Below are 18479 nucleotides of genomic sequence, written 5' to 3' on the forward strand. Positions count from 1 at the left end.
GGTACCCTCCCAGTCTGCAGTTAGTGTCATTGCAATCATTCAACTGCTTTTTTTCCTCAGTGGTTTCAGAAAATCCAAGGTTTTCCTTTCACCAAGTATCTAAGGTTTTTATTTCTTTAAATTCCTCAATACATCATGGTGAAAAGGATGGTGAATGGCATCGCCAGCCACTGATGCTACCTATTTCCTTTGTGACACTGTTATTCATGGGAAGAAAGATTTCACAACTGTGTTTTAAATCATCTGTAAAGAGGGAGAGGACTCCAAACATCCTTCAGTTGGTTTCTTACTGAAATGTTAAAAAAACAAACACCCAAAAAAACACAACAAAAAAAACCCAACCAAACAAAAAAAAGCAGCAGGCAAATCACCACTTTGTGATGTTAGGCTGTTTTCATTTCCCAGAAACTAGTTAATTTATTTAGTGTGCCCTACAGTCCAAGTTTCATTTATAGATCAACTTGTATATTTTGGATCCTATCCATCTCTTCCTTTGGCTCAAAATGAATGATACCAGGACTGTCTTTGAAACAAGGCAGAAATGTGATATTTTTTTTTTAATGAAAGAGAAACAACCTCCTGAAGCCTCTCTTTCTGCCAGCTTTTTGAGGTCCCACCACAGAAACATGATATTGGGAATGGCAGATTAGTGTCTGGTGAGTTCAACCTTTATGAATAAATCAGACATGTAATATTCTGAAGGGATCTGAACACAGTTTTTGTCTCCTCAGAAGGCCTTTTAGTGGAGCAGCTTGTTAATGAAGCTTTTCAAGAGTGTTTACTTTTTTTAACTGATTAATCAGTTTCTAGAGCTGGTTTAAATGAGAATTGCTGAACAAGGTTGCTGGTTAGCACCACTCTGGTGCCAGGTTCGTGCCTGGGAGCACATCAGGGGGTTTGAAGCTGGCAGAGTTGGCTGAGAGGGTCATGCTGTTGGTGTAAGAATCTCCTGCTTGTCTTCTCTTGGTCCATTGGGCTGCTGATTGTGGAGATGCATTTCTTGAACTAAACCTATGGGCATCATGCACAGCAATCAGAGAGGAATTGTCAAGTTCTGCTGATAAACACAGGCTGTTTTCCAGACTCTGCAAAACTGTGTATTTGTCATATATGACCTCTATGCTGGTGCTTTTTCCTAGTCCATTTGCAGGGGAGTTCTGAGCTGCAACCATAAATATTTGGCCATCTTTTAAAATCTGTGACTTGGGAGTGACTGCAGAATGTCCCGTCATGGTGCCCTGTCAGTCTCAAGCCACCTTTTTTAGGACTCTGTGAAAGGTTTTCCAAGATGTGCTATGAGAATCCTCCCACTGAGCCTTTTTCACACATTTCTCTTTCTTTTTAGGATCCTCTAGATATTATTGGAATGTAACTTAGAGAAAAATATTCATTTCTAACAACTCCGTTGTGGACTTTTAATCAGACTTGGATTTCTGGAAATACTACAACATGACTTCAACTGGGAATGAGATAGAAAGATGGACTCACAGGCAAGGTGGCAGAACTGGGAAGCTGGTAGAGCCTGTGACGTCTCCTGAAAATGATCATCTTTTGTCAGTGAAGTCAATCAGCAGCATGGACCATCTCTTGCACCTCCCTGGAAAGGCAGACTCTGCTTACAGCTCTTTCTCAGGAGGATCAAATATTCCAGGGTACCTCACACCATCATGCCATGGTGAAAACTGTGTGCTGCCAGAGCAGGTCCCATACACAGACTTGGAACATGTAACAGGAATGTATCATCTCAGTGCTGCACACTCTGACCTCAGATCCGCCCAGTCATACAAGGCACCAGACCTGAGCACCCCCAGCTCTCATAGCACCAGTCTCACAGATCGCTGTGGAATTGCTCCTACCCAAAGGACTTCAAATCAGGAATCTCCAGCCCTGGCAGCACCTCCACTGTCCCCTCCCACACGACTCAACAGTTGTCACTATAACATCACTTATAGAGACTTGGAAAAGTCAAGAGAGAGACGAGGCTCTGCAGGGCACACTGAGTGTAGTGTGCAGACAGCTCCTGGTGTGCAGGACAGCCAGCTAGCAGACAGGGATGTACCATGGAGTCAACACTGGGATGCAGATACAGAGCCAGGTATAGGGCCTAATAGAGAAAAGACTCTGGAAAACAAGGGCCTTTCTTCTCATTTTACAAATAAGGTGTCAAAAGTTCAGGCATTAAAGACAGAGGAAAATGGAGAGTGGAGTCCATCACAACAACCTACAAAGAGAAGCAATCCACACATTTTCAGCAGACCTACTTCATTCATTTTTCAAGAATATTTAAAGACCGACTCTGTGGCAAATGTCCCCAAAATACTTTCAGCTTATAATTCAGGTCATGCTAATAAAATTTCCAAAGAGACAAACTCCAAATCCTATCACCAAGCACATGCCAACCCCAACGCTGTTAATGATACACAGGAAGTCAAACAGTGTCCCAGGAGTGTGTGCAAGCCAAGTGCCAGAGAGGAAGCTCTGCCAAGCACTGTGCCAGGACCCAGCCAGAGGAAAGAGTCCTTGCCCTGTGCTCAGGGCCCACTCCATGCTGAATGGCATTCACACATGAATCAGGATATGTTTGGGGACAGTTTGGAATTAAAATATATGGAGAATGCTCTTCTAAATAAAAATGCTCCCAGAAAGCTGAACAGTTATGCAGGCAAAAATCAGTGCTATGATTCTGAAGGAAAAATTATGAGCACTATTAGAGAACCAGTCCCAAACCAGCAAAACAAAGTGCAGAGATCACCAGTGCCCTGCAGCTATAATGTTATGGAAGTGGAGCACTCTCAGTGTGAGGAGTTGGATGAGGGAAGGAAGCAGTGCTGTGATGGCACAAGCCAAATGGCTTTTTTCAGACCAATGGAAGATTCCACATCTCAGTCATTACGTGAAGTCCAGAAAGAAAACCAGGGTAACAACAGCTGTCCTGACCTCAGCATGTGTCTGGAACAAGAGAAACCTCTTGTTCAGAAACACCAGCCTGTATTTCAAACACAGCTCTTAAGACAGCTTCGGGAGGACCATGCTGGTGAACAAATAACCAGGCAGGCAACTCCCATGCTTTACTATCTTTCTGCAGGGAAAACCACCAGTGTACGACACCCCAACAAGGACTCAAGGAGCTCAGCAAAGGAAATTCCATCAAGGAGCTATGGTGCCTCAGCACAGTGTCTGGAAATACAAAGAGAAGACCATCAGCTTCAGAGAAGCAGCCACCAACATCAGCACAGTGCTGATGATCTCCTGCTCCAGAAAAAAGATCTCATTTTTAGGAGTCCTGCACCATTCACAGAAGAGAGTTTTCAGAATGACTATATAGAGAAACTTAAAGTGGCTCAGAAAAAGGTTCTCAAAGAAACCTCCTTTAAAAGAAAAGACTTACAGATGAGTTTGCCTGTCAGACTGAGACAGAAATCCTCTAAACGGCCATCAGTTGAACGCCTTTGGTCTTTCTCATTATCCAGTGCAAGCAAGGATGCCAAACCTGCTCCTTGCTCCCCTTCTCGTCTAGAATCCTTGGAAAGTTTCAGTAGAAATGAAGAAATACAAAGGCCACAAAAAGATCAAGCAGGGGGAAGGAAAAGGGTCACCCAAGAGCAAAATAAACTGTGCTACTCTGAGCCTGAGAAGCTCCATCACCTAATGGATAAGGAAGTATCATGGAGTCAAGTTAGGGCTGAAATCACTGAGCAAGATACAATGGCATCCAGGAGAAGGGGTCTGGCATTTTCCAGTTCAAGTGTCTCCAGGACAGAGCTGAAACAAATCCAGCACAGTGCACTGATTGAATACATGGAACGAAAGACCACTCAAAGACCAGGTGGTTCACAACACCTCCCACTGCATAAGCCACCCCTGCAGAAGAGGCTGTCAGATCCCAAAGGGCCTTATGGCCAGATTTCCAACCCAAATGGAAGCAGGAAGATGCAAAAGGTTTTCTGCCAACTTCTCTCTGAACAAAAATCACCAGATATTTCTCCTCTTTCGCCTTTTGCCCCTCCACTGAAAGCGACCAGCAGGTGCAATCCCAATGAAGAGGACGAGAGCTGTACCAGCAAGTGTCCATCAACTGAAAGTGTCCTTCAGGCAGGTGGTTCTGCATCTGGGAGAGCTCCTGAGAGACCAAAATCCACTCCTTCTTCTACACAGGTAAGAAACCAGTACCTAAAGGGAGCATAAAGAAAGTCAAGAGGGTCTCTGGTACCTGGAAGACGCATTTGCAGAGAACACATGTTGTAGGCAGGAGGAGGCTGTTTGTGCTCCAGCAGTCATTATTGTTAATGACAGCAACTTCATTAGAGCCCTATCCCAAAAAATATCATTATAGGAAGATAGAGACCATTTATGAAATAGGAATTTCATAAATGACCAACTTTTTTTGGCTCCTGAATTTGAGAGACAGTAGCTGTCAATACTGTTGAGGAGAATAAAGAAGATAAAGGGCCAAAAAATAAATAATTTAACATACCACTAAATTTACCCTACTGAAGAGACTGATAAACTCCCACCAATGCTGAATTGTTTTGAAAGGAGAGGTATCTTTTGTTGACAGCTGTTCTTTTGTTTTCTAGGGGGGAAAACAAATGGATGCTACCTAGGAAGAGCATAATAGCAATTTAATTAATGAAAAAGAGGTAGACAAAAACACCCCCAAAGATTAAATAAAAAAACAATGAACAAAACCCAAACCTTTCCCCCTAGAAAAAGCAACAACAAAACCACCCAACAAAACAAACCACAAACTAACAAAAAAGCACAAACCTCCGTGAACCTGCTTGGAGATATACCATCAGTTTCCCTTTCTGAGTATGGGAGTAAAATTAAGCAGCTGTCTCGCCTAAAATGCTGATTGCCTCAGTGTGCTGTTTTCCCTTCCAGGACACGTGCAAACGTGCCGGAGGTGCAGCAGCACCGCGCCGGCGCTGTGGGAGCTGCCCCGGCACCTCCAGGTAAGGCTGTGGAAGCTGTGCCTGGGTACAGCCGATGTCCCAAGCGTGGGACCTCCAGCGCTGCTCCCCTCCTTCTCTCTTGGGATCCTTCGTTGTCCATATGGGAATATTCACCCCATACTATCTGGGTCAGTCTTTAAAATCGTTTCTACTGCATGAAGGGGGAAGTGCCAGGTACCCCGAGCAGCTGCCGCTGCTCAGCCGAGCTCCATCAGATCTCTGGGATCACAGCTCCCTCATCTGAGCTCTGGAAAAAACAGCATTTCCAACAGCTCGGATATGCCCAGTCCTGGAAAATGTGTGTGATCAGGACTGGTGCAATAGGGGATTTTGGTTTGTTTTTTTAAAGGAAAAAACCCAAAACTGTCCAGTTTACACACCAGTAACTAGGAAGTTTGTGTTTTAACTCTCCATAATTGCTTAGATGGTTTGAGGAGCATCTAGGGTGATAAACATCTGAACACTGTCTCAACAAGGCAGTGATGGTCACTCTTTCGTAGTAAAAGAATTTCCACTCTTTTAAAAATATCCCAGTGCTTCCTGGAGACTTGAATGGCTTATGGGAAAAAAATAAATTTTTTCATAAATGTCCTAGTTTAACAGGTTAGCATAAAAGTTAACTGAAAGTTCCAGACAGAACCATAACATCAGAAACATTTGATCATAGCTCTTAAACAGCCTGCAAGAATACCTGTTATAGAGGGAATGTCTCAAATAAAAGCATCTGTGTTCTTCCTTACAGCTTCTATGATCCTGATAAAGATAGATCCAAGAGTCATGAATGTAATGACATAACTGGACACGTGTGTGGCCAGGATAAAAAGGAGCAGACTTCTGAAACTTCTATTCCTGTCCCAACAAGTGGAAGCAAGGAGAGCACTCAAGTGGAAGAGGAATGCAGAACTCTGAGTGGGAATGCTTCACTCAAACATCCAGAGCAGCAGCAGCCTGCACCTTCTCCAAAGCAGGGAATGCATCTCCACACAGCATCGGCTCAGCCTCAACAAGGAGACAAAAATCCAGCCAAAGGTTTACTTACCCAGGAGACATCCATGCACAGCAACCGTGCTGATGTTCCCCTGGAGAGAGAGACACACCTGCCCAAAAGTAGGCTGCAGTCTTCTCAGGACCAGCAACACCAAGATCTTGTTATGGAGATCATTGCCAAAGATAGTTCTCTGGTGAACATTCTCATGCCTCATCCCCTTAGAAAAACTGCTTTGGACTTGATGGAGGGTTTATTTCCTCTTAACATTTCCATGCTGGATAAATCACGCAGGAAAAGGGGAAAGGTACAGAATGTGCAGGAGAATGAGTAAGTAGAAAAAATAAATTATCTAGCACTTTGGTCTATTTTGATGTATAGATACTGTACATACTGGTAGTAAGATGAACTTGAGCACGCTGTTTTATTTTTGTTTCATTAGAAAAACGTACAGCATTCTGATTTACATACCAAGAAATGTCTGAGGCTAAGTGTATATGATGGAAGAAAAGTGGTTCTGTGGTTTCTTATTAAAGGGACTGTGACAGACCTAGGCTGCAAATCTTTTGCTCTATAGATTCTAAAATATTGGAAGATCTATGGTGAGAAGAGAGGAAAGTGATCTTGAAGACAAGATGGATAAAACCATGAAGAAGAAAACTGTGAAGAAAACTGTGTGTGTTTGCTACAAGTATTTATTTTCTGTTCCAATAGCAGGAAAAGTCATGGAGATGGGCCAGAAGAATGTCCGAAGTCTGAACAAGAAACCAAGCAAAGAAGCAAGGATCCTGCCTCTATGGGAAGCCAAGTCCTGAGGAGGAACAGAGACAGCACAAATGAGCTAGATGACATCACATCTAAGAAAGTATGAAGATGACTATCACAGGAACCACTGTTTCTCTATCATGACAAAGAAATTCTTATTAATGTCATTATTACTATGGATATTTATATCCCAATAATATTTCACAAGTAACTGAATCAAGTTTTGCCAGTAGTCAAAGTCCTGGCAAATTGGCATATTGATCATAAAATGGTAGTATTTTCCCGCCTGACTTGACTCAGATCTCTCATCTATCATCATTAAGGTTTCTGTTCACAGCCAGCTCCTGTGCAGCAACAGCAGCAAATTCCCAATTTAATACTCAAATGTAATCTCAAAATCTGTAAAATAAATTAGAACTGGCAGCCTAAATAAGAAATATTCTTTACTCTGAGAGTTGGCAGCAGCTTCTGCATGTTCCAGTGTCCAATTAATTCCATACATGGAGAGAATGGGGGACATAGCTGGACAGTAATAGAAGTAAGGAGCTTGGAAGGATGATATGTAGTTTTGCAGAGTTAGGTGGGCTTTTTACCCTGGCCATGCTCCATCTCAGGTAATGACAACCTGCCTTCCTGAAGCTCCTCCTGCTATGTACATTACCATCTTACTGCTACTCCTGTTTATGGTGGCATTGGCCAACTTCCAAAGAAGCTGACGGTGTACTTCCGCTCAAGTCTTGAGGCCTTTATCCATATAATTTGCCTATGAAACAGCCTCCTCTGATTACTTTTCTACCTAGGCACTGTGGCCTGCCTAAATTGCCATGGAACTGACTTTTTCTGTCATATGATAAGTGAAATTCCAATCAGTTCTTCTAAAGCTTTGTACAGAGCTGGGATGTCATGCTCATGTCTTAGAACAGCAACTCTGTGTAATCATGTTGTACTCTCTAGTGCAGTTCCCTTCTGACTGATTGGAAGCTCTCTGAGCCAGAGAATGTATCACCAGCTAAGGTGATTACCAGTAATTTGTTTTTCAGAGTTTGAGAGTTAAGTACAGCTTAGAAAATATTGCCCGCTTTTTCCACTCCCCCCCTTTTTTCTTTTTGTAGCTTAAAATTATTTTGAAAGTCAAAAATTTAGCAAAGACAATGTGAAGAAAATCCATTCTCTAGAACTGATATGGATTTTCTTTGGCAATAACAGTTTCTGTGATTATTATTTTTTTTTTTTTGCAGCTGGAACTCATGGCCAGTCTCCAGTCCAGGCTGCAGGCACTGTGGGAGGAACAGGACCTGGTTCTCTTGGAAGTCAGGGAATGTGCCAAGTGGGGTGAGGAGCTAGAGGTCATGGTACGGGACCTCTGCAAGCCCAGTGAATTTGACCGCTACATGATGTTCATTGGAGACCTGGAGAAGGTGGTGAGCCTCTTGCTCTGCTTGTCCAGCCGCCTCGCACGAGTCCAGAATGCCATGAGCAGGATGGATGGCAATACAGAGGCTGAGGAGAAGGTGAGTGACACAAAGGGGTTGAATTTGTTTGGTTCACTTCTTTCCGGGTGCAGCTATGCTCAGCTCATTTGTCTGACAGCTTGTTTAGCTTATTAGTTGTACATTATCCCAACCAGCCATTGCCCAGGCAGTGTTTATGTCCCAGGAGGGGCTGTGTCCCCACAGCTGAAGCAGAGCAGAGCAGATTTCTGGTGAGGACTGGGGTACTGTGCTGGAGCACAGGAGTGCAAGAGTGAGCCTGCAGCTGGGTGGTGGGGTCCAATAGCAAAACCTTGAGAGGCTCCAAGCCAAAGGGGTAGCCTTTGGACCCTTGGGCTGCTTCCTGGGGAGTAGCTCCAAACCTGTGATTCACAGGCTTTTTGTGGGTTTATTTCTCCACTGGTAATTTCATTGCATTAATTATTGCCTTTGAAATAATATTTCACTAAATTAGTTTGTCCTAGCAAGCAGGAAGGTGTGGTCATAATGTGAGATAAAACTCACTGTAGTTTAACTCAACTATCCAGCTTTGATGGAAAAAATGAGGCGTTGTCTCATGTCACCAGGAAATAATTTCAACTCGTAGAAAGTGTCCTTTTTTCTGAAGAAGAAAAGCCAAATTTATCCCAGGAATTAGGTTTCCCTGCTGTCCTTATTGTTCATGGACATGTTTTTATTAAAACAATACCTGCTCTTATCTCTCTTTTGGAAACTGGAAAAACATAGAGTTAGAATAACTGCAGTTTTCTGGAGCTATGTTTCTGCTGACCTGTATCTCTGGAGGTTCATCATAGCTCACACACAGAATAGCACTAAAAAAGTCCTTCCATGCAGCGCAACATGGACAGCCAGGATTCACCTCTTCCAAAATGTCAGTTGTGTTAATGCAATTTCAGTTGTGCAATGTGTAATTTCACTAATATAAGATGCACCATTTTGAGTAAAATTTTGGTCTGAACCCGGAAGTGCACCTTATAATCCAGAGCGGCCAATATATGAACAAAGTTCAGAAATTTGCCAACCTGGAAGTGCGAGCTGCAAGAGCCACAGAGCCCTGGCAGCCGCGGAGCCCCGCTGACCCCGCCATCCCTCGCACCACCTGCCATGCCCCCACCCGGCCCGCGCCCAGGTCCGTGCAGCCCTGCAGGAACACCGAGGCCTCGCAGCCCTGCCCGCTGCGGCTCCACCGGGCTCACAGCCCCTGGCGTGGTGCTGCATTCACCCCACGCACACGGTGCAGCCACAGACACCGGCGGGCCTGGGCTCACACTCCTGCCCACTGCTGCACAGTGCATGGAGCAGCAGCCGAGCAGCAGCACCTCCACCCACGGGGCCTCTCTGGGCGGCTCCGCTGGGCTTGCACCCCCGACACTGGCAGGCCCGCGCTCTGTACTCCTGCCCGCTGCTGTGCAGCACCCAGGGCAGGGCACCGGCCCGGCCGGCGAGCAGCAGGGCCTGCCCGGTGCCAGGGCCACCCCAGCACTGGGGCGGGTCGGTGCAGTGCTCGGGGGGGCTCTGTCGCTCGCCAGGAAACTTTCCCGCCTGCGGCCCCCGCCGCCTCCAACAGCCTGGGGCAGCAGGTCCCCAGCCTGCCCAGCCCTGCTGCCCTCGCTTCCCTGGGCCGCGCCCTCACCTGGGTGACAGCAGAGCCGGTAGGTTTAATCAAAGTGAGTGATTTTTCTTCATATTTTTTTTAGTTTTTAGGCTGCGTTTAAAGGCTACCCCGATCCGTAAAAAATGTTTGCAAATTGAGCACCTGCCAGTAAACCTCGCAGTCGCGCGATTGTTACTAATTCGTCTGTTGCATGCGGGTCCTCGCTGCGAATGAAAGTGCAGCTTATAATCTGGTGTGGTTTATATATGGACAAAGAACAAAAAATTGCTGACACCCAGAAGTGCAGCTTATAATCAGATGCAGTTTATAATTGTGAAATTACTGTAATTTTAAATACTTTTGCTTTATGGTAGGCAGGGAGGGTGTTGTTTCTCTAGTATAACATTCACACCATTCATAGGAAACATATTTAAATAATTTATTCAAATATTTGAATAAAATGTCTAATAAAGACTTGGTTAAGTGCCAACATTTTTAACAACCATTTCCCACTAACTGCATTTGCCCTCATGTCAGCAAAACCAGCAGTCTCAATCTTTGACTCCATTTTTAGGGTGTCCGTAGTGACCATTGCTCTGTGCTCTGTTTATGGACACTGTCCTGAAGCAGGACATTTTCCAGCAGTGCAATTCCTATGAAAATTATTACAGCTGAATGAGAATTAGCTGAAGGTGAAAGGTATAATAATCCTGTAGAACAAGCAAAGCCCAACTCTTTAAAAAAACTTTTGATGAAGAGTTACTACCTGCGTCACAGTTATTTTATCACACTAATGCCTTTTCATGGTCTTAAAAAATTGAGAGCCAGACACAGTTAAGGGATAAAGGGTTTTTACCTTGGTATTTAATAAGTATCTTTATGGTGAACCACTTTGCTAAGGTGGAACGTGCCAAAATGCACACATACAATAGATTACATATACAATTCATAGGCCTTACAAATTAGCATGTCTAACAAAGATGCCCCAGTGAGAGGCTTGGATGAATGGCGTGATCTCCCCCCATCCTGAGAAATTTCCCCCCTGGATGGGCGAAATCTTAGTTTACAGGGTATTTTCTAGAGGGGGCTTTGGTTTCTTAAGACAGCATAGAGCTTTCTGGCCTCCAACTGCAAGGCCTCTAGGGTGTTTGGTCTCTTGGCTTAAAAGAATACTAGGACTATGCTAAATTATCAGAGTTAAGAAATTACAAATATGCATGCTAAGAGTACTGAGGATATATAAAAGCTATATAAAAGGTATATAAAATAAAAGTCAAAAAATCATCTTTTAATAGAAGCCACTCTATCTTTTTAATATAACAGTGACACTCTGGCCACATGCAACACACAAAGGCACAAAGATATGTGCCTTAAAGAGCTTCTAATTGAATGAAGATTGTTACAGGATACTTCAAAATTACCAGAATGTTAAGTATATTGATTTTTTTCATGAGGGCAGCATAGGAGAAGCGAGCCTTGATGGCATTTACTATGTCTTTACCTTACAAGCCACAAGAATGTGTAATTGAATTGAGAAAAAACTCAGGCGGAACACAAAGCCCACAAGAGGAAGTAATTAAATTAAACCGACTGCAGCTTCCAAATGAAGAAATAGAGTCTGTCAGGAATGATGGGTTCTCATGGTGTGCTGCTTTGTTTTGTGATTCCATTAGCAATCGCTGAATGAACGGTACAAGCTCTTGTGTCAACAGCGGGAAGATGCAAAAGACCTGAAGGAGAATCTGGACCGGAGAGAACGTGTGGTCTCTGGAATCCTTGCCAAATACATGACAGAGCAGCAGCTCCAGGACTATCAACACTTTGTTCAAGTCAAGACCTCCTTGCTGATTGAACAGAAGGATCTCGAAGAGCAGATTAAATTTTTCAAAGAACAATTAGAAAATCTTGACCAAAGCATCTCCATCTAACACCCACCACCAGGCCAGACATTTTTATATGCTATATGTGATGTTTCCCTGGAAATCTACAGGTAGTCTCATCACAGGGCTGTTTCGTGGATTCTTCCAATCTTGTTTGTGCCACAGCATTGACAAGGGTTTAGATGCTCTGGGATGCTCTAGGCACACTCTGGACATGCCCTCCACTTGGACAGGGCGCACTGACAGCATCTCACAGTGTGTAGCAAACTGCCTTGTGGACTTGATTGATAGGATTCATTGTTCCTATTAACTGAAAGTGTATTTCCCCTTCTTCTTGTCTGTCCATCTGTTTCCAGATTTACATCATCTCAATAAAAAAACGTACAAATATTTGCCTCTTGTGGGTGGGTTGAGCGTTTGAAATGAAAAATTATGTGGGTGTTCAGATTTGAAATGGTGATTGCACAAAACCATAGCAAATGTTATAGACCATTTCAGTGAAACTCCTGCATTTGTTTCTACTCTTTATATGTGTGACACGGTAAAAATACATTGTAATGAAAGAAAATAATTACTTCCTTTCTTGAGAGTTGCCACCCATGAGTCTTTCCTGGCTCTGTGTAAATCCTGGCAGGCTGTTCAGAGGAGATCAGAAAAAGGCTACTCTTCATTGACATCAAAGGGCCAATCAGTGATGTAGCCAGTATAAATGAACAGTTTGGGGAATCATAAATTCTGAGCTCACTCCTGCACAGTCATTTGCAAAGTCTTTCCTGTGTTTTTGAAGAATTTATTTTTCAAGCAGCACCTTCAGGGGGTTGTTTTTAGGTAGTTTTTAATTGTCAGCATGCACAAAAAGCCTGGTCATGGGAGGAAAAGCTCTGCTGCAGACTGGACCAGGAGGAACCTGGAAGAGATTACTCTGTTTCAATGAGACTTTATATAAATCCTTTGGCAAGAATCTCTTAAGCCAGTGTTTGCATTAAGTGTAAACCAGTGATGTTGCTGTATTTAAAATTTCAGTGTGCTTTGTTTGCAAGAATTCAGTGAGAACAATATGCGGCCTAAACTACGTACCTAGGCCATGAATAAGGCAGCCACTAATTAAACTCAGGTTTCTTCCACAGCCAAAAAAGGTGTTCATTGTGCCATGATCCTGGGCTTTACCAAGAAATGTTTTACTAGTGGTGTGTGTCTTGGCTACAGTAAGTACCACCACCACTGAGAGAAGCTGTCCTGCTTCTGAAGAATCTTCTTTGGAATTGCATGTCACTAGCACAAGAACTCTGGGAGCACAGTGACCAAGCTGCCTAGTGTACTCTGGTTGTCTTAATATGGGAAAATGGTCAGACACTGTAGATCCTGCACAGTGGTTCTCAGAAGACCATAAATACCGGCTTTTAATACATAAATCTGAAAGCTGCCTTTTGAAAATGGTCTTTAAAATAACTGAAGCAATGTTAATGGAGTCAGCAGAGAATTTATAAAACACAAGCAAAGTTAAATGAGCTGTTTGTATGATTTGAGAAGCGTGACTTGAAGGTGCGCTTTATTCTTATTATTCCTAGTTGAGGGAAAAACACCTAATTGGAAATAGGTGTTTTGTAATTGAAGCTAATGCTTGCTTTTAAAGAGAAAATTGGGTCTGCCTTGTTTAGCTTATCGTTTCAGGGTGTTGTGCTATGGGGAGATTGTTACCCCTTCCACAACTGGCACTTGCATGTATACTTCAAAGAGCAATAATTAAAAATAACTTTTACTCTGTTAAAAAAAAATAGAACTCCTCGGTACAGTGTTAGACTGTAAATTCCAGGCAAAGTGAAAAATGGACACAGTGATGGCATCAGAACCTCTCTGCAGGCAAGAAGAGACACACCCTTTCAAAGCACCAGCAGGCCTGGATTGTTAGGTGGGTCTCAGCTTTGATACCGATTATTTGTTAAAAATTATTAGGCAGTAATGGTGAAAGTTCATGCTGGACTTCAGCCATGTGCAGCATTCTTGGCACACCAACATACTTCACCAACATAGTAAAGTGTCCCTTTCTCTTCTGGTTAGCTCTGGCCTCTGAAAGTACAGACTGAAGCCAAGAAATAGTTTAAGCACATGCTCTTGAATCCTATTGCTTTTTGCCGAAAGTTTGATATTTAGAGCACTAGTTACATCCTCATACCAACACGTGGCAGCTTTTTCCCAACTTCAAGTCATTCAGTGTAGAAGGCAAGGTGGCCAGAAATTCCAAGCATCTTCATTTTACAACACTGTGGTCCCACACTGCTCCACAGTTTTTTCTGACCCTTTACCATCAGAATACTTGAACTCTAAATAGCAGTAACTGGTGGTCTTCTTGGAGAAGCAGATCCACGGGATTATGGAAATAAAATCCTGTGCAGTGCTTGTATATAATTACTGCTTATACCATTACTCACCAGCCTTCGACTTGTGACTTCTGCAGCAATGGCACTGAGTTACCTCTGGACTGAAGCCAGGTAAAGTATCAGCCTCGAGAGACTTCTGCACCGTGGCAACGACCCCATGCTGGGCGACTTGTTGTGTAAACCAAGTCAGGTTGTGGAGCTGGGAAAATGCAAGGAATAAAGAAGCTGCTTGGTACCTGACCCTCTGGGAGAGTAAGCAGGAAATCCCCGCTACTGCCCAGCCTCGGGAGTCTCTTGTGCTGCCTGTCAGCCTGACACTTTCACAGGTAAAACTTAATGTGAGCCCAGCTCCATGGAGAATTGTAATTGGAGCCCTTTGAGAAGCTGACTGTATGAATACATGACGGCTGCATCCAGGACAGTGCTGGTGGGATTCCAGGAACGATCTCTGCATCTCGCTTGGCCACCCACACACAAGTGGCGTGGGGGGAGACGCTGGGATAGTTTCTTTGTGCTAGGCAGAAGCAGGTGGGCCTGATTTTGGGACAAGAAGATGACTTGGATTGCCCAAGGCACGACCACGAGCCTGTGGTGCAGGTGTGGGAGAGGTTAGTGGCAGTGCATCCTGCCTGACAGCAGTGTCCTGGCAACAACTGAGAGATTTTAGACACAGTAGTTAATTAAGAGCTTCATTTAACATCCACAGCAATGTGTGGGATTCACTGCTGGACCAGGAACTGCTGTTTCAGCCTTTTGGGCACTAAATTGAAGGAATTTAATTATTTTGTTTTAAAACCCAGCCTCATTTTCTTCACTGGGGCATTATGCTGGGGGACTTTCACATATGGAACCAACTAAGGAACAGAGAGCTGCAGGAGTTAATGCAAATGAACTCTGCAAAAATATCTATTTGGTGCTTGCGAGAGCTGTGTTTAATAAGTTCTCTCTGCTTTGAGAATTCATGGCAACCATCTGAATAAATTTTTAAAAATAAACTCAGAGCAGCATTGCAAAACTAATCTTCTGTGCCTAGAGGGAGCCCACATAGACATTAAAGAATAATCAGCCTGTAGGAATCATGCAATCTCTGGGGTTCACAAAAGGCTCTCAAGAAGCAGCATTTGAATTTCACTGTTAAATGAAGAGAGGCATTAAAGGTTATCAGAGACTAAAATACCATGAGTCTTGAAGCTGAGTCATCTCATAGATAAATTCACAGAGAATATGGGCTGCACTGATAGTCTTGATTTAGAGAATAAGTGACATTTCTAAAAATCTGAATAAAGACCCAATTATGTGAGGTCTTTCTAATGGGCTCAGCTCATGGTGGAAGAGCAAGAACATCCCAAACTGCCTCAAAAGGGAACCACTTGTGAAACAATCCCTCCAGAGATCCCTACCTTGTGTCAGCTCCTGATAGCATGGCTAGTGCCTGCAAGACCCTTTTCTGGGTTTCAGCTGCTCCCTGCTGAGCACAGGGTCAGCATTACCTGATGTCACAGTGGCTGCTTGGAGAGGTCTGGTCCAGAGCTTATCCCAGCCTGGAGTGAAGCTGCAGTTCTTTGTTGCAAAAGGAAAAACTACCATGGGAGAGTGCTGGAAGAAAATACAACAATCATGGTGAGAAAGTCTGTCTGTACTGCTGCAGTTTGTTATTGTGACCATACTGGTGAATCTTACTGGTGTGACCATGTGCCTCATTCAGGAGCCTGTGGGTGAGGACATCAGGGAAGGCCTGGCACCCCAATACCATGACCTCACATCAAGGGCTTGTGCATTTGGGTATTATGCTCTATTCAGTTATTTGGTTTGTGTTAGCTGTGACTCCACAATGCTTGCTGTGTTTCTCAGCTGGAGTCTCTCACCTTGTCTGGAGGATCTCAAAGTGATGGGGATGGATGATTTTCCTCTTGGGAAGTGATGGTTTGGATTTGGCCAAGAACTCATCCTTTCAGGTGAAGGGAGTAATGCTCTACCTGGGACAGAAGTTCAAGCAAGAAAGGGAAAGCTGAACACTGCCAGCATAACTTTTATCATGCACATCTCTATCTTCTCTTCACAGAAAGGGAAGATGTACTAAAGCTGTACTAATAATAACAGTATGGATCTATTTTGCCTGGTTCCAGGTTACACACACAGTATAAAGGCTCAACGTGCTTAATGACTTGCTTTGTCTTATAAATTACTGAAATAAACCTTGAAACTGGAATACAGATATTCTTCATTAGGATGCAGAGATTTTGATCTGTGTTGTCCTGCTCTGTTCCTGCTCTCTCCCTGCAGCAAACAAACACCACACTGTTTGTGCCCATGCTACATGCTAGCCAAGTCCCTGTTAATAACTCTTAATTTGGGAAGTCCCACAATAGTACAAAAAACTGGAAAGGGCAAAAACTGCCATGTTGCCATTTTATTCAGATTAATATGCAAATCAGGAGGCAAATACATCCAAGGAATGTAGGTCATGGTGGAAACATGAAGAGAGGGAGCAAGAGATGAGCAACGGGAAATTAGGGGACTGTCTAGAAATGCTCCCTCTACCTCCAGCTGGTGGCTGCAGTTCCCATTGGTCTTTTGCAGTTACTGTGACACTTCCACTGGACTGTAGGTTTGTGATGAAGCTGAAGTCTCATTAAGACTCCTCTGCAGTGCAGGAGCAGCATTTGCTGGGTTTTCATAGTCTACATGTCTGTGTAGCACTCACAAGGGAATGGAAACAGCCAAAAATCTCTGTGAGCCTGACCACAACCAGACTGCCTCACACTGCTCAAACAGCCACATCCAGGAGGACAAAGTCTGTCCCCTTGTGAGAGTTGTGGTTTAAGGTTTGTTTGCAGAGCTCTTCAGGGCAGGTTTTTGAGTTGATGCTCCACTGAACAAAATGTGCTAAGGAACAGACAAACCAAGTTAGCCTTAGTATGCAGACTCAGTCAGGGTCAGTAGCTTTCCTGATCCCTAGTGCTGCTGAACTAAAATCTGAGCTAGTTTTATTTGTGTAGGCGCTCCACTGAATGTGCATTCACAGGGTGGGGGAAGGACACTGCTCATGCTGCCTACAGGTCTAAAAACATTATCTTGATTTCAATTTGCATATCAGTACTGACTGTGTGCTTTAAAGAAGTGACCAAGGTGATTATCTACATTTTATAGCAGGAAAACTGAGACACGTTGAGAGGGCAGGCTAGTAACCAAGGCAAAATACCACCAAGCTGCTGAGTCCTGCTACTATGCCAGATCTGGGACCTGTGCCTTCCATTCTCCAGCCTTCCCTACCACTAAGCCCTCTCCAGGGGGCAGGAGCAGAGCCAGGGGAAGGCTCAGGTTTTTAGGTTTTTACCCTTCCTGCTATAAGCTTTGACGTGTCTTGGGCAGCTCACAGTTCTGGGCTGGGCCAAGGAATCAAAGGCTGCATGCCCAGCCCTTAGCACAGCCCCTGCCCCGGGCCAGTGTGCTGAGGGAACCCAGTCCTCCTCTCCTGTGAAAACATCCTGGCTTGAAAATGAGAATTAGAGAGAATCAGTCAGCTTTAGCCTCTTGCAGGAAAACACTCCCATGATCACTGATTACCCTACAGTGTCCTTTCCCAGTTTAAACCCAGCCAGGCTGACAGATTGGTTTTGCTTTAAACTAAAGGCACTATATATACACCTGTATGATTACAGCAGTGCGTTCTCAATAACTCTCAGTATTCATCTGCACCTGAAATTGTACTGCACTTCATGTACTCATCCCAGCCTGCCTAAATACTATATTTTCCTTCAACAGCTCAACAAGGAGGAGGAATGAGCTGAGTCACTACATAAACTTGCTGGCAGAGCCTGGCCTGGCCTACCCCACCCACAGCCTTGTGAGCTCCCCACCTTTGTGATACCACCCTCCTGCCAAGCCTCCAGCACTCCCTGGGGAATGCTGGAAGAGGGCTTCCTCGATCACACCAGCTAATCACTTCAATTCCTCTGAGGAAGGAGTAGTACAGAATTTTCTTGATGATATGTGCTGCAATGAAGTCTTATCTCAGCTGTGACTTCTTTGACAGAACAACAGAGAAGCAATGAAACCTCCTTCCTACTCTCCCAGGGGTGAAATCACAACCAGATTAGTCAGGTGGGGTTTTTAAACACAAAACACTCCACTCTTGAACCTTGCCTCTGGCTCATGTAGGCTTGACTCTGAATGAGCACTAAAGCTCAGCAAGGTTGTTTGAACAGATATCAAACATATACCCATAATTATTGAACAAACTTCTCAATAAGGCCAAGTCAAACTGGAGTGTTTACAATTCCCACAGAAACAGAATGCTTTCACCGGGCAGTGTCAGGGGCTCAGAGGTAACATAAATGCACACACACTTCTATGGTTTCAAGGGAGAAAAAAGTTCTATGTCCATACACTTGGAAAACCACTTTAAAACAAAGCCCTGCTTTTCCCAGAA

The 18479-nt window shown here is 44.0% G+C and overlaps 1 protein-coding gene across 1 annotated transcript; it reads left to right on the forward strand.

Moving 5' to 3' along the window:
- The first annotated feature begins 393 nt into the window (after window positions 1–393).
- SHROOM1 (shroom family member 1) lies at window positions 394–13949 on the forward strand. Its single transcript, XM_033073512.1, has 6 exons — window positions 394–4179; window positions 4885–4955; window positions 5698–6270; window positions 6655–6805; window positions 7944–8216; window positions 11463–13949. Exons 1-6 carry the CDS (start codon window positions 1450–1452, stop codon window positions 11715–11717), a joined length of 4053 nt encoding a protein of 1350 aa, XP_032929403.1. The 5' UTR covers window positions 394–1449; the 3' UTR covers window positions 11718–13949.
- Window positions 13950–18479: the final 4530 nt, after the last annotated feature.

The sequence above is a fragment of the Catharus ustulatus genome, chromosome 15, assembly GCF_009819885.2.
Source record: "Catharus ustulatus isolate bCatUst1 chromosome 15, bCatUst1.pri.v2, whole genome shotgun sequence".
In the NCBI taxonomy this organism is placed as follows: Eukaryota; Metazoa; Chordata; class Aves; order Passeriformes; family Turdidae; genus Catharus; species Catharus ustulatus.

Excerpts from the sequence above, each read along its gene's own strand:
- SHROOM1 (XM_033073512.1), top strand. The coding sequence starts at position 1,450 with ATGACTTCAACTGGGAATGAGATAGAAAGATGGACTCACAGGCAAGGT. Across the intron at positions 4,956-5,697 it reads AGCTGCCCCGGCACCTCCAG|CTTCTATGATCCTGATAAAG; the intron begins GTAAGGCTGTGG and ends TCTTCCTTACAG. Across the intron at positions 6,271-6,654 it reads CAGAATGTGCAGGAGAATGA|CAGGAAAAGTCATGGAGATG; the intron begins GTAAGTAGAAAA and ends CTGTTCCAATAG.